Here is a 22,080-nt window from a genome sequence, read left to right on the forward strand (position 1 = left end):
TAAACGTATTCAGAATCTCATTCGAATCTCATGAAATTCTACTGGTAGGCAGCTAGATTTAGTGATTTTTTTTCATTCGGTGGGAAATCGAACGGTGCATTGCCGTCGATTGATGCAGAGAACTTTTAATTCTCTACTAGGGAGTAAAAGATTTCACACAAGATCTCATTTTCTGTCTGAATCGTATCAAAGGACGTGGAAAAAAAAGTTTGAATTGTGTACGCCTTTGTGGTAGTTAGGTTATCTCAGTGATGTTATCTGGGGTTGCACCTGCAATTTTTTCATTCGGTACACCCGTTGTGGGTGTTTTTCGACGAATTACGTGTACCGTAATATTGCAGCCGGAGATACGGTTAACGGGGCCTCGTGACGCCCTGCACTGGGGGCGTTGTCAGCTCTAGTGCAGCATCCGCGTGCATGGGTGCGATTGGGCGATGTCTTGAGACTCTGGGAGGATCCCTACGCATTCCAAAGTCAACAGTCTGTCCCTATATTCCTTTTATCTTTATAAGCATTTGTAGACAGGACCGCCCAAGTCATATAGCATTTGGAACTCCTCTCTTTAGGAGTTTGGGAGCAATCGTGATTGATAGTTGTGCTATTTCTCTTATGATTGACATATGGATTGCATGGATATTAAGATAATATCCAAATTTCCGCAAGTTCAGTGTCACTGAACACTGTATACTTTCGTCACTCCCTCACTCAGCTTTTCAACTCGGCGTTTGGTTTCAATCGGTGAGGGTAGGGCTCACTCCAGACTAACTCATTGAGTTGTGAATAGAACATTCCAGAAACTGGGGCCTTCTTGATTTCTTTTCTAAGTCACCGCGTGCACCGTCGATTTTTTTTGGGAGTATCAAAGGCCCACACAGGATTTGAACCTGGACCCCTCGGATCAAGCGCACTACCCTCTTGGCCGCCATGCTCTACAAATCATTGCTTAAGTACCTTATTCGTGGTTTAAATCTTTGATTTTTAGTGCTTCGGTTTGCCAGTCTCATCATAAAAACATATAGATGATTAAGCATTGAAGAATTAATATCATTTGCGTAAACTTGGCTTTATTTTATTTTAAATTTTATTTTTTAATAAAAATAAACTTTCTGCAAAAATTTGACGTATATGACACAACGCACCCGTTTGAAACACGGAACAGCTATATTCTCCCATTTTCAGTTTTACGCTATACCCGAAAATAACTTATTCAAGAGATGAATTAGGAATCGGCTGTTTATATTATGTTCAATTGAGAAGTTTCAAAATTTATTTCAGTCCCTTCGCAAGATATCAGAAAATCTTTTAATTTAAAGGAGTGACTGGAAGTCCAGTTAGAAGAGACGTACCTATTCTGATCTACCACGCACATTTGTACGGAAATACAGGAGTAGGGGATCTACTTGCAGGCAGTGGCGTAGCCGGGGGGGGGGGGGGGTCCGGGGGGTCCGGATCCTCCCCGAAATATAAAAAACACAATTATTTTCCTCCATGAAAGAAAGCAAAATATTAAAAAATCATGAATTTACAAAAGATTTTTTTTTAACTCATGAAGTTTATTCGATTATGAAAAGTGTTAAAATTAGTTAAAAACCCATTACTTAGTACCCTGTTTTCCCCTCTGGTTTTGGACCCCCCCGAACGAAATTCCTGGCTACGCCACGGCTTGCTGGTAGTCATCCAGTTTGTCGATGGAGAGTGCAGTCAGGCATTTCCATCATCCTCATCTTGCCTTGCACAGTCCCTACCTTCTTCGTTGCTCGTGATCCGCACCTATCTACGCCGTTTATTCTTCCGTCCTCGCCCGTGCTAACGATCACCTCCCGCTGTCCGAAGCGGACGCTAGAGGTAGTTGTATGTCACTGGCGCCCCGGGGTTCCTCTCGGTTCGCGGCAGAAAATCCTTCACCTTTCAGAAAGACGAGATGGTTGATTGAATTCCGGCCGCTGGGTATCCCGTAGAGCTTTTCACCTGCGCAGTGGTTGTACCCTCCATCTGCGTACACGATGGCTAGCATCTATGCCGCATGCTCTTTTCACATTTTACTGCGTTTTATTAAGTCTGGAAAATGTATGCTGAATTTTGTTGGCATATTAATGCGTTGGGAGCCTTCGGAGACTCAGAGGCAGCGTGTTAGACCTAGATTGCTTGAGAAATTAAGAGTAAATATCTTTCAGAGCGGCACAGAAATTATCTCAGAAACTTATTTCATGTGTAGTTCTGTAAGAAACGATATACTAAGAGAGCTATTTTGAGGAAGGAAATGATGTAGGAATTCTTTTTTCCCCATGCATTTAAGGACTTAATAAATCCTTATTCGAACTCATTGATAGTCTAATTTCTCACGCCACGAACCTGATTTTTTTGCATTCTCATGAAAGTATATCACAGATAGATGTTTACATTTTATGGATCACTCCCAAAGCTACAAAAAAATGTAGTTCTGCACTTGAAGATATACCTGGAGTAAGAGGGATTCTTCTTTCATTTTTATGCTTCAACGCGTGATTTTTCATAGCCTCTTTATGACTGCGAGGGTATTTTTCCTGAAGGCACGTGAAACCTTCGGCCGTAGATTTATATCAAACCGCATATCTATGGATTCCTTTTTAATGGCTTTGGATTCACGGGTGTTGAAACTCGTTTCCATCCTCCACGTTGTTGTTTTATGACCGATCCGCCTCAGATCAGCGATTTCAATTAATAAGTTAACTCCTTAAATGTATACTGCCTCTTAATTAGTAATGTGAACGATGAATCTTCTTCGATCGATTGTGGGCTGTATTTTTTAAACCTTCTCTTAATAACTCTCGGTAACTGATTCTCTCGTTAAAGAAGATAAGCCAATTTATTATTCACTTTTGTGTCATTTTTTTGAACGACTGGCTTTCATCAATTCTAGCGTCTTGTTGTTAATGCGATAGATTAGAATTCAACTCATCGGTCATTTCATCAGACGAAACTCTATTATCCAATGTAAAACCTTTACCTATTTCGTTGGTCGGATTTTCAATTTGCTAGCAGACTAATTGACTTTAATGCTGTTGTCTATAAATTACAAGCTGAGCATCCCTTATCGCATTTCGCGAAGTTTCCTCGCTTTTTTTGGAAAGTCTGACTTAAAAAATTTCATGCATTCCTCGAATTTTAAGCTATTGTTGATGCTGATGTTGAAGTGATCCATCGATTTTTGATATTATGTCCATTTGCTTTAAACCAATTTCTTTCAGAGTAGAACTTGATGGAAGTATATCGAAATCATTAATTTTTCGTTGAATTAGTAATGTCTATTTAGTAGTGCCTATCATTTATCCCATGTAAGCAAGCAGAGGTGCGGTACGCAGTGTATGCGATGTCCCTCCGAGAATGCAATTGAATTTTCTGTCTAGCTGAAATGAAAGGTCTAAGGAAACGAAACCTGTGCTGCAGAAAAGTGAGCAGGTTTTGAGGCTAAAGACGGGAACTTGTTTTCATTTTTAATTTCTATTTTTAACCCGAGTTCCAAAAGAGAAAAGAAGCGTGGCCACTTAATTAATTTTTCCATTACTACTCTCATAATTTATTGTTAATTAATAGTACATAAATTCACCTAAGAAATATGGGTAAATTCCATTTTTAAAATTTATAATACGACCGTTTTCACTAGTTGTAGCATCATGACCTGAAATATCAAATTACCCATATGTATAATTATAACTCTAATTCCTGGTGCATTTTAATTCCGAAGCAAAGAAAGAATACTATTTTACTGCTACAATTCCGCTATCACTCTGTGAAAGTCAATAGACCAATAACCAATAATACGTCGTATTATCCCCTCCCTTTAAATAATTGACTCCAAATATGCCTTTGTCGTTTTCTCTCCCTCTCACTTCACCCTTTTACGAAAGTTCCCCCTAGAGAACTGAATTATCCTTTCTTTTGTGCCTTAATTTCTCTTTCGGTTCTCAATTATTTTCCTTAAAGGCTCCAATCCTTTTCAGAATACATGATTATCTCTTCACCGGTCATTCCCTTTCAAGCGTTAGCACATCCCCTCCTTAGATCGACGAGAACACAGAAGAGGCGATTTTGGTTCTCTTCTCCGCTCTTCCATTTTATCCGTTTCATGCTGACACTCGTCGTATTCAAAACGGTGGTTTTCTTCTCCGGGTGGGCAGGCCTTTGCGAATCCTATTCCTGCCGCTGACGCGTCCGTCTCTTCCCTCAGGTGCGGAAGGCCTTATAGAGCGGCGCCGTCTTTGCCTGTGGGGATGCGAATTATTATCGAGGCATCCTCTGCGGTCGCCCCCGCGTAAAGATCGTCCTCCTCCGCACCCCGGAACTTTACCAATCCCTCACCCTTCTGCTTGTTTAACCTTGCGGGCCGAATGGCGTCTTAAACTAGGCGAGGAAGGCTAGATATACGGCTTCAAAAGTCTTGGTGAACTAAAGAATGAGCTCCGTTTGACATGACGAGGTCTTTCACACAGACTTTAAATCGCAATTCAATGAATGAATTGGGTGGATGGGAAAGAAAGGTAAGTCAGGACCAAGGGGACTGCATAGAGGAGGCTCAATTCCATACCATAGATCAGGTGTGCGCAATTATTTGGGCTCCGAGGGCCACTTTGTATGAGCGAAGGTTATCGGAGGGCAGCACCGTTTACAATGATTGTATTCATCAGTTAAAATTATATTTAATTTCAGAAAAAACATAAACCGCATAATGAAAATGAGACAATAGTGGTAGTTCTATTCTATTTATTTATGTGGTTAATTTTATATTAGTTGTATTTCTAGCTGCTAGCACATTTAATTATATAATCAATTTAATGAGACAAGTGTACCCTATCACTTTTTTTAACTCTGTGGCGGGCCGAATGTGGCCCGTGGGCCACAATTTGCCCACCTCTGCCATAGATGGATTATTTCTGTTGCCACTTCGGTCGCATTTTAATCGGGTTCCAAAAATTTCCGCGCCGCGGTGATGAGTAGAATGCGATCTTTTTTTAAATAATATTTTTCATTATTATGTTTGTAAATCCGAGGAGTAGCATTGAAGAGTTATGAATTTGATAAATCACATCATTTTGAATGTAAATTTTGGTTGACACTCCAAATTATACCCTATTTCCTCGTGAAACTCGGATCGATTTGTCCGTCAACGACACGAGTGGCGACTTTTGTAAACCCATTTAAATGCGCGGTGGGTGACAACACATTCAGAGGCCGACTTCAGGATCCTCCTTTGTAATATTCGTGGTAATGACGAGAAAATAAGTTTCCCCGTTCAGTTAATTTCTCGCCTGTGTAAAATCGAGAAAACGTGGTTGATTCCACTTTTTGTGAGCTGGTGACCAAATTAGATGTGTTCTGATCGAACCTATCGTGGGGAACACAGATGATAAATATATGTGGCAGAGACGTTAAGAAGCTAGGATTCGTAAAGCGTGTTGTGGGAAGATTTTCGGATAAAAAGTAAAAGGGAGGTGCTCTTTCACACTCGTCCGACTACACCTTAAATGTTAAGCGAGCATATGCGATCCGGTGCAGGTGCGGTAAGACTTAATCCATGGACTGAATAAAATAGAAAGGGAAGCGGCGCGATTCGTCAAAACCTACTACGGGCGTACAGACAGCGTTACCCAGATGTTAAGGTAATTGGGCCGGGAGCCGCTGGAGACTCGGAGGCGCTAGGCTTAGATTGCTTGAACAATTGAGAGTGGATATCATTAAGAGCGACGCTGAGAACGTCATCTAACATAAGATCCCGACTATATTTCCAGGTCCAACAGAAGCGATACATTTAGAGAGATATTTTTGCCGAAAGGATAGATATGGGAGTTCGATTTTCTGCAGAACCCAAAGAATTTTAATAAATGCTAGTCGTAATTTTGATGTAGAATTTTCTTTTCATATGTAGACTGCTGGTATACTAACACCCCCGGCCACACACCTTGCGATGTAGTATGTAGATTGATATGTATTTTTGACGCTCTACTGTGTATAAAAATGTCTGGGTTTAAATGGACCGATAGAAGTCCGATAGGCGTAGTCAACATAAACTAGCTAAATTCCTTGTTGAGCCTTTAGTACGTCAGGAATAGTAAACGTAATTTTTGAGTCGGGCTGCCCATTGACTTTGCGGACGCACACTGAATTGAACTCACTCCTAGTAAGCGATAATGACATTAGGAAAACAAAATATTCTGCGTCCCACCTCTTCCTTTTTTATGATTAAATAATGTACGGTTTAAAAGAAAAGTGGGAGAAATTAACTATACACATCGCAATTACTTCATTTTATCTCATCCTAATTCATTTATTTTATTTGTTCCTGTTAAGACTTAGGAAAATTACGCTAATAGTTGTAAACAGTCACGTAAAAGAGCTCTCATTTCCTCAGATTTTCTTGGTTTAGTAATGTTATGCTATTTTCGTTGTTTTATTCACCCAAATATTTCGGTCCCTCAACAAGATACCACAACCATGGATGAAGAACGCGGATTTACTCAAATTAACTGAATAGCGCAATCAATTCACCCATTGAAGTTGATTTATGTATAGTTTATTTGGAATAAATACATTGTCCAGCGACCTCAGAGTGTTGTTGATGGACGTTATGAAATTACTGTTGTGTCTTTGAAACCTATTATTCTGGCCGGCATATTTTTCCATGCTGGAGGGCTTTTTCGCCTCTTTTTTCCGTGTTTCGTATGTTTGCTCTCCTATCATTCTGGCAGCGGCTCTTATCGTTATCAGCCTCCGTAATTAGCTCTTCTTTCATCTGTTCGATGTGCAATTTTGTGTATTCGTTGAGTGCCTACGCTCACTACAGTTGAACTCAAAACTTTGTGCACTCTAGTTTGGAGATAAATAAAATAAAAATCTGCTGTTCCACACAAAAATAACGACTAACGATATGTTAAGGCGATTGAATTTGCACGTATTTTATGATATTCTGTTTATTTACAGCTCCTTCAATATTCGTACTTACATTTCATACATCGGAAATATTACTGTGCCTTTTATTCTATACCTGCAATCATTCAAACGTTGAATGAAAATCAGAAACGTCTTGAAGCAAGTCCAGTGGAGTTTCCCGAAGGTTAACGTCATGCTGCAAACAATGACTTTGCGAATAGAAGTCACAAGTAGGTATGGGAAGGTGATGTAAGAAAGGGAAGTGTACATTCCTGCATCAGATTGCAAATAAAAACAAGCGTGCTTCTTAATTTTGAATAATCCTGCGTAAAAGATTTTCGTTGGGAACGGGAGAGAATTTACAGTGATTCGTATAGCTTAGTTAGTCTTAAGTTCGTTGAGACAGCAATTTGTTAAGTTCATGCGAGGTAAGAGCACTCACCCCCTGCCAAACACTCATGGTGATTCGCATGGTATCATGTAGATGTGGATAACAATTCTATTGGTTTACTGCGGAGATTAGGATAATATATATCTTATCAGCATTCTTTCCAATAATTACTGTACTAAGTTATTAGTCCTAATATCGGTAACTATTCGAGTGCCAAGAACCATCATTTGGTTCGTTGTTCGTCTACCATGAACGTCATGTTTTGCTTTTGGTCGAGTCACATACGAAAGCCATACTATCGCCGTATTTGCTAAGTCTTCGGGCAGGGCCATAGCATTGAAAAAAATTCGGTGCCCTTTTTGGAGAGGGGTATGTTACATTATTAGACTGCCTGGCTATGCATGTCAATAGGCCTGTGGAGGGACGTATTGGGACACTAGCCGGCAGTGAAAGAAGAATAAAATTAAATCAGAAAAAGATGCGCGATGAAAATATTTGACTTCTGAGCATTCATTCAAGTCCTGAGCATTATTTAGAGTCCCTTGTTGATACGGGAGAAAACGAATTCCTAGTCCTAGTGCTCGGAAAAATAACTCTCTTATCGTTTCTGTCGGGCATAGGAGCACAGTGAAGTTTTGAGATGACGGTCTTCGCGTCTCTTTGAAGGATATCTGCCCCTAAAAGCTCGAGCAATATAAGCCTAACGCTTGGCCTCCGACTCTCCAGAGAATCCCATCCTAATTCTTTTTTAAGTTTTTTAATACTCTCTATTCTCTGTTAGGGCCTCGATAAAAATCGCGGTTAAGATGGTATTAGGGAACATAGAGGGTGGGGTCATTTGGTGAGGGTACACACATCTAAGAACGTCTCTCCCAAACATTTCCCGGGAGGGTTTCAATCCCCTAAACCCCACCTCCCCGAGCACATGCAAGCCTAATTCGTTTAAAAGTTTTGTAGCACTCTCCGTTCTCTATTAGGGCCTCGGTAAAAAAAGTCGCTGTTGTGATAGCATGGGGGAAATTTTGAGGTTGGGGTCATTTTGAATGGATACACACCTAAGACTGTATCCCACAAAAATTTCTCGAGGCGTTTGAATCCCCTTACCCCCACCTTTTTAGCGTCTCCCAGCCTAATTCGTTTAAAAGTTTTAAAACATTCTCTGTTTTCTATGAAGGTCGCTTTACACGGGGCATGCCATTGTTCAGGTTAGCTCTGAGAACGTTTTTTAAATTGCTTGAATGCGAGCTCAGAAGTAGTGCAACGGCTATTTTGCCAATCCGCATCCGTGCATTCACGCTTGCGTTCTAGCAATTCACCGCTTTATACACAACATAATTTTAACTGCGCCTTCGTACATAAGTCTGATTGCGTAATGACGTGCCCCGTGTAAAACGATCTTTGGAGTCCCAGTAGAATAAATTTCTAGAGTTTAATAGCTCTGGGGGACATTTTAGGGGTGGGTTTATTTGGGGAGGGTAAAGTGAATACAAATCTAAGACTGGATCCCCCAAACATTTCGTGGGGGGTTTGAATATCCCACCTCTCCACTCCCCGCGGTCTTGTTTTCGGCGGTCCCGACTCTGGACGACGCGCATGATGCCTCGGAGTGGCTTTTCGCCAAACTTGACACCCCCCCCCCAAACCGCAGATGGAGGGGGGGTGGGTCGGTGGGGGCACGACCCTGTTCGTCCCTTTCGCCCACCATCCGCGGATGGCGTGCTTCTATTGCATCTCGTTGACCGCAGTGGGACGAAGGGGCAACTCCCACCCTGGCTCCTCCCTTGCCCGCTGCCGCCCACTCGTCCCCTTCCCCACCCTTCTTCACACTCCCCTCCTCCCTCCACGCAATCTCCTCTCTCTAAGGACTTCTTCCTCGTATCCGCACACTCGACGTTTGGATCTCGCTCCGGCAGGTGAGTGAATGGTGTCTCTCCCTCCTCTGTACCTCACAATCCTGCCTTTCCCAGGGAAAATTTTGCGCGCTCAATCTTCTAGAATTACTAATTAATCAACGGATATTCTTGCCTTTTTCCAAACATACAGTTTTGTTTTTTCACAAGTCAAGTTCTTAATGAGTCTGTCATATCTTAAGCAACTAAATATTTAACAAGAGCACAAAATCTGAATAAATTTCCCGATAATTTTGTGTTCACCTACTTTGCGCACATCACGCAAGTTAAGTTTTACATTATATGTCATGCAAAGTATATATTGCATGATTTGTACTAAATTTGATTGAAGTAATCACGAACTTATTACATAATGTATGGAATATGATGTTTTAATGTTTTAACAAATTTCCTAGATATTCATAAAATTGGATGGAATATACAGAATTTTATAATTATTTATTCAAAGTTTTTTTGCAAAACGAATACGTTGGTTTCTGTTCACACAACCTGTACGTTTATAGACGTGATATGCAGCTGCATGGAAGTGCGAGCAGTTTTTATGCATACTTTGCATTCGGCATATGAGTTTTGTGCTATTTTTTCTCTGGGACCCCCAAGTTTTCCAACAATTCCGCCTCCGCCAAAGTCTCTCCGCCCTCTTTGGAAAAACCATCACCTTCCCGGAACCTTATTTGTCACCTTTTCTGCATAAGTTACCGCCCTCTTCATCTACGCCGGTCGTCTCTCGTGTCCCGCAGAGGGACACCTCTCCTCTCCGCAGCGGTTTCTCCGGAGTCCCCCTCTCGTCTCGAGTGCGTCATCCTGGGAATCTTCTGTTCCGTCATCATTGGGCTTTCTGAACAGTGGTCGTCATCGGTGATGCCCTCGGAAGTGTGGTGCCATTTCTGTGTGTTAATCGGGCCCGGTGTCCAGGACTCAAATGTAGACCACGCGTAGTCGTGTAGGTCAGTGATAGGACGAAATGTTGGCGACGTTTTACTGTTGTACGAAGTTTTCGGTTACCGGGTCAAGCTCGACTCTAGTTTACGGTCGAGTTTGCTGTGCGGTTGCTTAGCATCGAATCGTCATGACGAAAGTGCCGAGGACTCTGTGTCGGCCATGCAATGTCGTCTAGGTCAGTGGTAGGACGATATGTTTGCGACGTTTTACTGGTGTACGATGTTTTCGTTTTCCGGGTCAAGCCTGACTCTAAGTTTATGGTCGGAAATGCTGAGCGGTTTCTCGGAATTGAGTCGTCATGACGATGGTTAAGTTTCGCTCTTGATGTTGCACTCATCTTCAGTCGAGGTTTAGGACCAATGGGCGCTCCTAAGCGACCTAAACATCGTCGTCGATTGGGTGATATAAACCAGAATCTCAATGTGTTATCGGGTGCGGTCAGAAGTCTATGTGAAACACAAGTAGTTTAGATCAGTATTAGTATGCTATGTTTGTGACCTCTTGGTGGTGAGCGATATTTTTGACTTTCGGGTCAAGTAAGACTAGAGTGAGGTTTTACGGCATATAGTCATCGTTGCAATCACGAATTGTCGGCCGAGTTTCAGTGGAAATAATCATAAGGTGGGCACTTCGGACCTTGATGGTTTCGGACGCACGTCGGGCCTCTAGCAGCTGGAATAAGGATCTCGGTTTTTTAATGTTTGGAGCACTCGCCCGGGTTCAAATCCCGGACGTGGCAAAGAATTTTCAGAGATTTGTCCAATCTTTGACTTATGCTTTGTGCTGGTGAAAGTACAGCACTCGACAGACGGAGTCCTGTACTTTGTACTTGAAGTACCCTCGGTCCATGGTCCTATTGGCGCCTTTGGTTCATCCAAGTACCTAGGAGCTACGTTCAGTGTTACGGCCGAATAATCGTCGTTGAATCGATGAAATATGCAAATTGTTATCGTTAACGCTATCGACTCTTGTACCGAAGATAATTTATCTCGTTCCAATTTTAAGACCCGGTGAATATTCTGATGTTTCGGGTGAGGATGGAGATAAATTTTGAGTTTGTTTCGTGATTGAAGTTATTTAACTTACATGTGGAGAAAATCATACGAATTTCCTCGAGAAAAAAATCTCACGGGGATTGAATTGATTGGGTTGAAACGTTCGAGATTAATTACCATGCGAATTGAAGGCCTCTTATAATCTGAACTGATGACCGCTCAAGAATATTCCGTGCCGGAATCTATCTCGAAAGATTTAAGCATCCCCATCCTGGATTCGAATTTCGGATATCTCTTGGCCAATGCTCTGGTTCATCATAATATCAAGTTAATTTTTCATCTGGAAAATTTAATCTCTGGAAAAGTTAAAGGTCAAAGAAGGATCGTATTATCTGATCAGGGTAACATCATTGGGTGAGAAAGACAAAAATTTCTTTGCTGATCGAGGGGGCATCTTAAGGTTTTTCGGTTCTCTGGATCTCCGATACTCCCCTCTGAGTCACTGTGGCCTTCAAAGTCTTTAAATCCGATCCTCATTCGGACTTTTTTGATGACCTTGCCCTTGTTCTTGAGTCGGAAGAATGTTTCCTCCCTTAAAACGTACTCGATGTTGGAAATTTTCCTATTTTTCTCCCTCTCTCCATTCCCAACTTGGTCATTGCGGCAGGAAAGCTTTCATATTGTTGGAAGGCGATAATTGTGGATCGTTAAGGAATAACCATAACGATGAAGCCGGCCTAGGCCGTCTTTCCTGTATTCACTCAGATTTGCCTAGCGCACTTACTTCACTTTGCAATCGCGTGCTTGTCTTCGGTTTTATGGTTGTTTTATTTTGTCGCGTGCGTCGTAATAGTGGCCGTGGTTGGCACGCCCATCTTCAGATGGTTTCCTTTTACGATTGCTCGTCCTCGGTCTTTGAGGGATACCACAACAGCCGCGAAAGGCATGTTATGTTTGAAATTTTGTGTTAAAGTCCAGGTATTCTTCTTTTATAAATATTCGTTCCCTCTTTCTTACGCTGGTTTCATGCAGAAAAATCTATGATAATTGTAGACGAAAGATTCAAATGCTCTTTTCTATGAGTTATTTTTAGTTTCATAATGAATTACAGCTAAATTCGGAAGAGTGTATTTGATTCCTGTTTATTAGTTTAAAGACATTCCACGATACCTCGCCTGACGCTATTGAATATTTTGGTGTCTGTACTTTAGGACTGCCAGTTGTAGTATCTTTAAGCGTTTTCTTTCGTTTTTCAGGTGAAAACCTCTGCCTCTCTGTATTTCTATCATTTGATGGATCCGATTCATAGACTACGAAGGCGTGACTACGTATTTGTTTATGCTGTGATAGGAATCGCTCTTAGTTGCCTTCTATTTTGCTTTGGTATTTTTAAATTACTCTTCTCCCGCGATTTTCCTTGTTGTTTTTGTTGTTCTTTTCTTGTTTTAATCATGAAACGCTGGTTTTAGCGTAGTTCCAGATCGAGTTGAACATTTTGGGAGTTTAGCGTACAATGTGAGACTTGTTTAAGTATATTCTTGCTCTTCTAAATTAACAACCCTTTGCTCATTGGGCGTTTCTAAGCCTACGAAGTCTTCTTTCTTCTTGAGTCTCCACTATAATCCTCCCTTCATTCATTTGTTTCCTCGGGGTTGCTTTCGTATTGATGCCCAGACCGTAGTCCTTTCCTTCGGATTGACAGGATCATGTAATCTGTGTACAATGTATGGCAGTTCGTGTAGTAATTAGAATTTAGTGTTTTTACCCTTTTTTGTTTCACTTCATACGCTTTTTAACGCGCTATAGTGACAATATGAGTGACTTGATTCAGGACTTATTTAAGTTTATCTATCTATACTTTTTGATGAGCGTGATTTAGAGATTACGTAGGTACACGTGCAGACTTACACCCACTAATTGTCGCTCTCTGTGTTGCGCGTGGCATTGCTCCATTAGGTAGGCATCTTCTTTAAGATGCTAATGACAATGCATATCGGGAAGTGTCGTGAGTGAAAATAAAAAAATACGAGAAAATTATGATTTTTTTATAATTGCGCATCTCTTATTTTTAACGTAGTTTAATTTCGAACCTTTTTAAAATTAGTCCATTTTTTTATTTTAAGCAACCTTTGAGACGATTGTTATGCAATCATAATCTCGCTCATTAAAACTGTTTACTTTTAATTCTAGAATTGGGATCTCTCCGTGGACATCATCCTCTGTTTTGATACGATAAGATTCCCCAAAGTGTCGCCCGGGGATTAGCACTTGATTCGTGAATCCGATAGAGGTTTGCGACGCCTCCGCGCGGCCTTCGCGGTGCTTAGCGGAGCCCTTCGCCGCATTTTTGACGGGTCACATGCCTCAGGGGTTGGGCTGATTAGCATATTTTTCCTCGTCCGGTCTCGCGAGTTTTGAAGACAAGCGATTCCGTCCATTTCGTTTCCTCGTCACTCGGTTGCAATAATCAGTCGGCTGAAGCTTATCAGCTATGTCCCATGACCGAGTGGGCGACGCGGTAGTGAAGTTCACTTTTTTCCAGCCTTTATATCAACTCACCAACCTGTCTGTTTGTTTGTCTGTTTGTCTGGTACAAATCTTGTAACTCAAATTTGACTCACTTCCTGTGAAGCAAAAACGCTGAAATTTTGCACACTTCTTCATTTCCGATGACAATACATGAAAATATAACTTTTTCTCTCCAACCCCCCTTTCACCACCAGTCAACCTATAGCCCCCCAAAACATGTTTTTGATCTAAGAAGTTCCAAATGGTCGATTTTCGTGTTTTGCGACCACAGTAAAAGTTATCCACTTTAGGCATATCCACATAGTAGGCATTTAAAAGCATAGGGGTGGCATTTTGAAACATAGGGGGCTTACCATTCACTGAAAATTTAATAAATATAGTGACTTTTTTAATACGTCACTTTTGGTTTTTCGGGGTCACTGAGTTTTTTTGCTTTGTGTCATATATAAACGTTGCTCATCCCCTGTAATCTAAATATAAAGGCTGGTTTAAAAAAAATTTTTTTTTATAAGAGCTTATTATCATTTCGGTTACCGCCTTTCCGCCCTTGGCAAGGTTGTGCCATTATCTCCTAAATGCGGAAGTGGCGGTAGATGCCTTCTCTTCAGAATGATAGTAACGAATGTACCGATAGTTGTGATAAAGTTTTGCCCTGGTGTTCGAATTTTTAATGTTTCTTTTTTTTTGGCATTTTGCCTTCTTGAACCTGACGAAGCCTGCAGGTAAGTCAAAAGTACTTTTATGGACCCGAATGAACCCGGAGTAAAGCCTGTAAACGGCAACAGTCCATTGCAGGGTAGTATCGGTACTTACTTCCAGTGCTAAAATTTTCCAATGCCGAAAATTATTGCCACAAAGTGATTTTTGCCGCGTAGAAGGTTTACGGTAGATTTTGTCAAATAACCTGATTTTTTACTCTTATAATCGCCATCAAAATTCTCTTGGCGAAGAAAGGAGTTGGATTCTTGGCAATGGAAGAAAGGAACAATTTTTTTGATGAATAGACTTAGGTCGCATGCTTAGCTGAAGAATAGCATCGCGAAAGAGAAGATTAAAAAAAATATATTTTCGTGTATTTTTTACATGCTTTCTACCTTAAAAAGTTTTTTTTATTGCAATGCATATTATTCCTGAAACATCAAATTTCTACTAGATCAAAACCAAATATAACTCTCAGCTGCAAAAAAATATTGTTCATTCTTCACGGATATTGCTGGGGAAATAAAGCCTAGGCAGTTTCTTTTGAGTCACCGTGAGGTGAACCGTTATATTCTAGTCATGAACTTCTCGGAATTCTAATAGCTTGCATATTGAAACGCCACGTCTTGTGATATTATGGCAGAATTCGTAGTTCGCAGGAAGAAAAGTTAATTTTTTGCAATATGTCGGTGTTTTCTCGTGTCAGTAAATGCGCTCGCTGTGTCATTAATATTTTAAATTCTTTTCATTTCAATTGTGGCAGTCTTCATTCATGATTTTCCGCTGAAAAAATGCTATTTGTTAGAAAATATTTTTTTACCGAACCATTCCTGACAGTTGCTTCTCAGGGCTTGAGGAAGTTCCTCGGCTGAAACAAGATATTTCCTTAGTTTTCCCGCAAGACGTAAACCGCGAGATTTTTTTTAAAGGTTAGATCGCATGTATTTCATTCATGACTAATTGATATCTGATGATCATTGACGTCATGATATTTCCGCAAACCTAATCCTGGATTTTTATTCATTGTTAAATTGTGGATTTTATGAGGTAGTATTGTTCAACTTATTACTTTTTTGAGAATTTCGAAGTCTCTTGAAATTTAAAAATATGCCTGAATTTTAGCAATTTCCTCTCATTTTACATTATTAAGATCCCTCTCCGTGTTGAACTCGCTGTATTAGTATGGTAGAGACTGGAGAGAACATTAATCCTATTAATTGAAAAATTGCGAGTGCAATTGCAAAATGAGTTTTATTCATATCCAGATTTTGTGGAGCTGTTAACTGATCATAAATTCCTAAATTAAAATGTTCATTATATTTTGGCGCTTTGTAACTGATACATGTTATTTATGTCCGTCTGGCCTTTTTAAGGCTCCTCGAGAGAAGTATGGGCTTCATGCGACGACTTTTGTCACTTTTATTTATACCTTTTAATTTGACCCCTTCCTTCCGTTAACTTCATATTCAGGAAAACGCGTTGGCACCCATATCTTGAGGAATTTTTATTGCTTGAAAAATTTACATTTTCTGCTCTCTTCTACCCTACCTCAAACCGTTGCGTTGTACATTAATATCCGCAAATTTTCACCTGGTAATCTTCCAAATGGCGTCATTTGGTACTACAGCTCATATGTACCTTCTCCGCTTTAATGACTACAAATTTTTCAACGAGGTGACCTCTTTCTCAGTGCACAATGCTGGCTCATGTCGAAGGTATTATTTCCATGAAATCGTCCAGAAAAGTCGTGTGCTGTTCCTCAGCTCTCCAAGCACGATGATTTGTCGCTTTTAGCGAAGGAATGTGAATTCCATTCTCATTTTCACTCGTGCTCTTCCATTATGTTTTGCTGGCACCAATTTGTGCTCATCTATATTCCCTTGCCTTCTTATTATAGAGGCAGTCTAAAGGTTTTATGTACGAATAACACCTCTCTCCGAGCTCCGGGAGCGACATACGTCTGCTGTCTACGAAATTAGTGCCGTTGTAATGTTATTTCCGTTTCTTTTTGTCATATCTTACGTTTTTTCCTCGATGTGGCTCTCGAGTTGAAGAGCCCCTAGATAAAATGAAGTTCTCGGTTTTTGCCTGGTTTTAGGTTACCTCTTTTTGTAGCGAAGTAATATCTTTACCGTCGTCGTTATTGCGTGCATTTTTTCCTTTCCAGCATTAAAAGTTCGCTATTCCTTAGCTAAGCTTCTTGTGTAGGGTACCGGTCCGCAAAATTAGTGCCATGATAATATAATTCCCGTTGCTAATTTTGCATTTTATTGTGAATGCGACCTTATGGCTGGATTCCTTCTGAGTACTGCTATATTAAACGATACTTCTGCTATGCGACGAACCCATTTAGTAGCCGAGTGATGTTCACGGTATTTTCATCGTACGGTTTATATTGTTTTCCTGGCACTTTGTTACTTTTCATCCTCTGGTGTTATTGTTTTTGTTTACTCTCTTTAATTTTTACGATGTGCGGTAAGATCGATGTAAACAGGACGGGAATGTAAACAAAAACATTAATCCAGTTGTTTTTTAGATTTAGCATTGGGGAAGCCATGAACACCGGCACACTGCTCATGTACGTAGCAGGTACTCTGCGCGTATACAATTTTATTTATATATCTTCACCACTCCGAAAAAAGCGTATTTAAAGGAGAAACATACAGCGGGGAATCTAAGATGCATACTTACAGCAACACAAAGATACATACAGCAAGACAATAAAATACAACGGGGGACTCTAAGAAATAACGGTGGACGTTCACATACACCCATGCCCAGGATAGGAGAAAACTATCCAGGCGGGATTCAAACTCGCGATCATCGATTTGGCAGGCGAGGGCTTGACCTCAGAGAGACCGGCTGAATTTGTAGTTGCAATCATTTTTGTACTCCAAGGTTAATTTTAAATTCATGTAACCAATTAGTCGTACTTTCAATAATAGATTTTATTCTATCTGGCCTCTCAAGACTTCATTCCAGATGTGCACTTACTTACATTTTTCGGACCTATTTATTTGTGAGTGACTTCTGTTGCAACTCAATTGAGAGCGGAATTCAATTCCAAGGGAGGCTAAAGGAGATTATAGAAGTTGGCACACAGGTCGCATTGACCAATGGATGTCCATTAACTTTCGTTTTACAGATGTGACTGTGAAGAGATTGACAAAATGGTCTCAAATGGCCTGTTATAATTCCCAAAATTGCTGCCTTTATGGGATTTCGTTCCGCCCACTAATTGTGAACCCCAAATCGAAATTTTTGGCGTATCTAATCGTGTCGATTCAAATGTTTCAAAATCCGGGTGTAGAAATAGTCGATGATTATAACCCTTGAAACAGACGGAGTAGTTTTTTTTAAGTTCTCTCATCGTTGAACCGAAATATTGGGCGAATTAATTCTGCTTTCTTCTTCCTTTACCGAACCCGGGTTTCCTGCATAGTAAGCCAATGCTCTTCCAAGATTGTTCTGGCGATTTTCCGGCTTATTGAACCATTGAAGGAAATTCGGGTTTTCCACCGAATGACTGATGTCATGGTTGACGGTCTTCTATATTTTCACTCTGCTACTCCAGAAACCTAATCCTTTCCTTTCTTTTAACTCTAGATTTATACCGTCGTTGTTAGCTGTTGAAATCCTCCGATGGAACCTTATTGAAACGTATACGGTATAAGTACTGGTTGGGGAGAAATGGGCATAATGCTTCATCTTCACTTCGTCTGCGATCGCAGTGAAAATGCCAGCTCCAATCATTTTTCTTTCATGCAAGAACATCGATTACTCCCACGAGCTTGGAGGCAATATGCAACGGATTGAGAAGTAACATTATTCGCCCGCCTCGTATGTTGAACTATCTTACCTCAGGTTGAGCGAAGCAAGGTAATCGTAAAATGGATCGGAAGTTTGGACAGTGACTAATATATGGCTCTTCTCTCCTGGGGCTGTGTGAGAATTGATGTTTCAATGTTCGGTTTACCGTTCTCTGGAGTAGCGGAGGGTAGACTTGATGGTTCCTGTTGGCAGTGATGCTTTTTTGCCATCTTCTTGCGTGATTTATGCTGTGTAACCTTGGCTATATCTCTTGTAAACATCGTACTTGATCATTTTTTCTATCTAAATATCAATACATAACGAAATGGTATTCATGGTGGGTTAGATGCATTAAAAATGCAATAGATGGTCGACGAATAACATCTAGTCAAAAAAATAAACTCGCTCGTGTTAGGCGGTAATTTTTCTCGACTTACACGTTATCCTTGAATTCAAGATTTTTTCACGATGTCGATGTAAGGAGCTGTTGGAATTAATTGATTTATTTGTTTTTGAATTACTCTCCGTTCGATTTCTACCCGAGTATTTTTCTTCGTGAAAGTTTACTGTGTTATGTAAAGTGATTGGTTCCGTAGATTTGATATGCAAAATCTTTCAGTATTTTCACCGTGGTAATATATTAATTCCTTTATTGGGGCTAAGGGATAAAATGTAATATCTAATTTCTAGCTTCCTCAAGGATGTTTCACTGTGAAACGAAGTATGTCGTCATTTCTAAGAAATTTAAAAGAAAGATCTTTAAGTCAAATTGAAAAAAGTCGTACGTTATTGTTTATAGATAAAAATATGTATTTCTGTACATTCTCAATTTTCAAAATTCTTCAGAAAATCCCTATAGCAACAGCTATAGCAATGCTGGTGTGTAAGCGCAACATACAGATTATCACTAGAATGCAAATGTTTTCTCGGCAAAAAATTAATGCAAATTTTACGTGAAAAAATAACAGCCATGCTAAAATAATGATATAGTCTCTTGATAACGTTGCTTTACGGTTTATTTCTTATGAAATCTTTAAAAGAAATGGTTATTAGTTATTTGAATGAAATTACCTCTACAGTTGGCAATAACTGCAGAATTGAGGGGACGTTGATACTCAAATCCACGACTCGTTTGTGATCTATGAAGCCTAAATTGACGTTTTAATATCGAAAGATATCGCATGTGGGACTAGTATTTCTTTAAATATTTAGAAAAAACCTGGAATCAATTGTATGTTTTGCATCGTATCATCTCGGCGACTTCCTCGAGCGGTCGAATGCGACTGAGTCCACCAAGTCTTGGTCCACAGCGTTGTCGGAATCACTTCGATGGCGTTAGTCTCTCACATTTGTATCGCGACATTATCTCCCGCACGTCCGTGATGGTGGGCGTAGCTAATTGTCCGCCTTCGTCCCGGTGGGATATTCCTCTGGGCGTCTCTCTCCGCCGTGGTAGCCTTCCGTCACTGTCATTGCGATTGGCCACGGAGGCGAGTCATCCGCGACCACCTTAGTCCTATCGCGATTATTTTTGACCCCTTCTGAGGCAGTTCCGGCTGTCCGAAATGCGATACGGCCCACCACTGCCTGACGTTTCTTTTGTTGTGGTAAAAGGGCTAGATGGCATTTTGGACGTGGGTTCTCCCGAAAATTATTTTACGTCAGGCGATAATCTTGCTAATTGTTTGAGGAGTTTTAGTGTCGGGAGTTCCCGGCTGTGAAATGGAGTTTGGATATTCTACACATCTCTTACCGATTTCGTTTGTGGATGCTATTTTTCGAATACCGGGAGCCTGAGTTTTGATACATTCTTGGCCTTCGCCAGTTGCATTGGCGCAGCGAGGGGGGGTTTTGGGGGATATAACCTCCCCCAGAGCTCAGAAATTTTTTTAAGTTTAATCTATTTTACTTAATTGGATTGATATTACTAATAGAATAGTGTAATTTTTAATAAAATATCCCTCAGAAAGCCGTAAAACTCTCACCATTTTGAACCATTTATCTTAAAATTCCGCAATTTATTAGTCTCGCACCTACCGCTTATCCTGGTGGGTATTCCATACCCCCACACACCCTGGTATTAGTTGCACCTAAACCCCCCAGCCTTAATTCCTCGCTGCGCCCCTGGCTAGTAGCTTACCTTCTTGCTGTACTACACCCGGGTTTTTTAAATAGATTTTTTCAAGGTCTGGAATTAACACAGCCAAGTTAAACTCTCGAAATCAACCCTTTTAAGTGCTTTAAACTGCAAACCATCTCGTACAAGAGTCTATTCTTCAACTCAACAAATGCTTGAATCTTACGACTGACTTCTATGATGTATAATTCGAGTACGATGGGCTTTAAAAAGAGTGTAAGTTTTTTGTTTCGTAATTTGGGAAACACCGACTGTTAAAATGTATTGGGGACACAATAAGTGAGGTGGATACCGCGGCTGCTCCCCCGAAGTATGAATGGCAGCGTAAGTAATGTAACGCAGGAAATGCATTCGTCCCAATTGGATGTTGTTCTACGCTGAGAATGCTTTTTAGTGACTCCCGCTTTTAATTCGCTCATTCTTGTCCACGTAAAAAGATTGGGTTTCAAAATTTGATGTCGCTTTTAAACGTTAGTAGAAATAAGTAATTTGGCACTCAAATGCTTCCCACCATGAAAATAACTCTATCCCCTCCTCAGTGCGATTGAAAATTTTCCTTCGGGTGTCAAGTCCCCGTAAAATTCCTCTTTAAATCGTTTATTTGTGCGTTGCTTGTTATTGATTCTTCTCGTTTATGACCCGCAGGTCAACTTATACGTATTTGAGGGCCTTTGGCTTCTCCTATTAAGAGTAACTATTGGAATCCCAGAATCAAATATTATTTTGAAATTGAAATGCAAAAAACAAGAGCTAGGAATTCAATGAGGTGGGTTATCCGAATTAGATTATTTGATCGTTCTTCACACCAGGGTGTCAAACACTGGGCATTATTTCCGCATAAGAGATGAATATAACCGGTTAAATGAAGCTTGAAAATAGCTCCTCGTTTTCTTTCTTCCATCGTACACAATAATGTCTCATCAGTACCGTAATTCGAGAAATCTTATCAGTACTTAAAACCCGTCTCACACACCGAGGAGACTTTTAATGACTCGTAAACATTTACGACCTTACAGTCTGATTCGCCACGCGGACTGAAAACGTGAATATTCTGTGCCCCGGGTTTCCAGTTGAGTTTTTATTTATAACGGTCGTAAACGGTCGTTATCATTTGGCGGAGTAGCTTTGTGTACTTCCTCTTGAATCAATGCTCTGGCCCAAGGTCGAGACGTGCCTAACACGCTCACGTCCTCACCCCGCCCCTTCCCACGGACGTGAGATTGGAGCAACAGGTCGGCAGCAACAGGTACCATCCGAAATACGTGTTCGAGAGGCTAAGAACATTTCGAGAACGTAAGATTGGTTGTTTACCTAGCGGATTAAATTCTGTTTTCCGTTTTGAGTGTTAGGCTCCTCAACAGAGGACAGTTATCACGGCTTTTGGTACCTAATAACTAAATTTTAATTCCCATATACGCCAGGATTAATCTGTGCGTTGAGAGCTATTTCAATGTCGTGTTTTTCCCGCTTTTCATTGGTAAAGAAGTCGATTCTATTGGCTGTGTCAGCCGAATTATGTGGAATAACTTAAAATTGTGTAGTGAAAGCGGAGACTTGAGCTTCATTTACGACCGATTTTGTCTTTTTCGTTTCGGTTTTCGACTATAAGTGGAAATGAAATATTATAATCCGGGTGGAATAACACTTTCCGCTTTTATTTTACAAACTATTATGTATTTTAAATGCAGAAACAGTGAGCAAATTTACAAAAATGCGAGCTATTAACTCTCTCGTCTCTGGAAGGGGTTATGTAATTGAACCATT

General features: G+C 40.5%; 1 protein-coding gene across 16 annotated transcripts in view; it reads left to right on the plus strand.

The window, feature by feature from the left end:
- The window catches only part of LOC124158755 (CAP-Gly domain-containing linker protein 1), a 278,670-nt gene that overhangs the window by 190,190 nt on the left and 66,400 nt on the right, over positions 1–22,080 (plus strand). Inside the window, exon 1 of one of the 16 annotated variants that reach the window (XM_046534044.1) lies at positions 9,088–9,207. The exons of 14 other annotated variants lie outside the window; for them this stretch is intronic. Coding sequence is in view for 1 of the 2 variants with exons in the window: in XM_046534042.1 (XP_046389998.1) it covers positions 10,306–10,321 (16 nt within the window). In the remaining variant the exon portion in view is untranslated. Of the gene's footprint in view, positions 1–9,087; positions 9,208–10,290; positions 10,322–22,080 lie in introns of those variants that run through there. One more of the 16 variants, XM_046534042.1, reaches the window with a different exon arrangement.

This window comes from Ischnura elegans, chromosome 5 (assembly GCF_921293095.1).
Source record: "Ischnura elegans chromosome 5, ioIscEleg1.1, whole genome shotgun sequence".
NCBI lineage: Eukaryota > Metazoa > Arthropoda > Insecta > Odonata > Coenagrionidae > Ischnura > Ischnura elegans.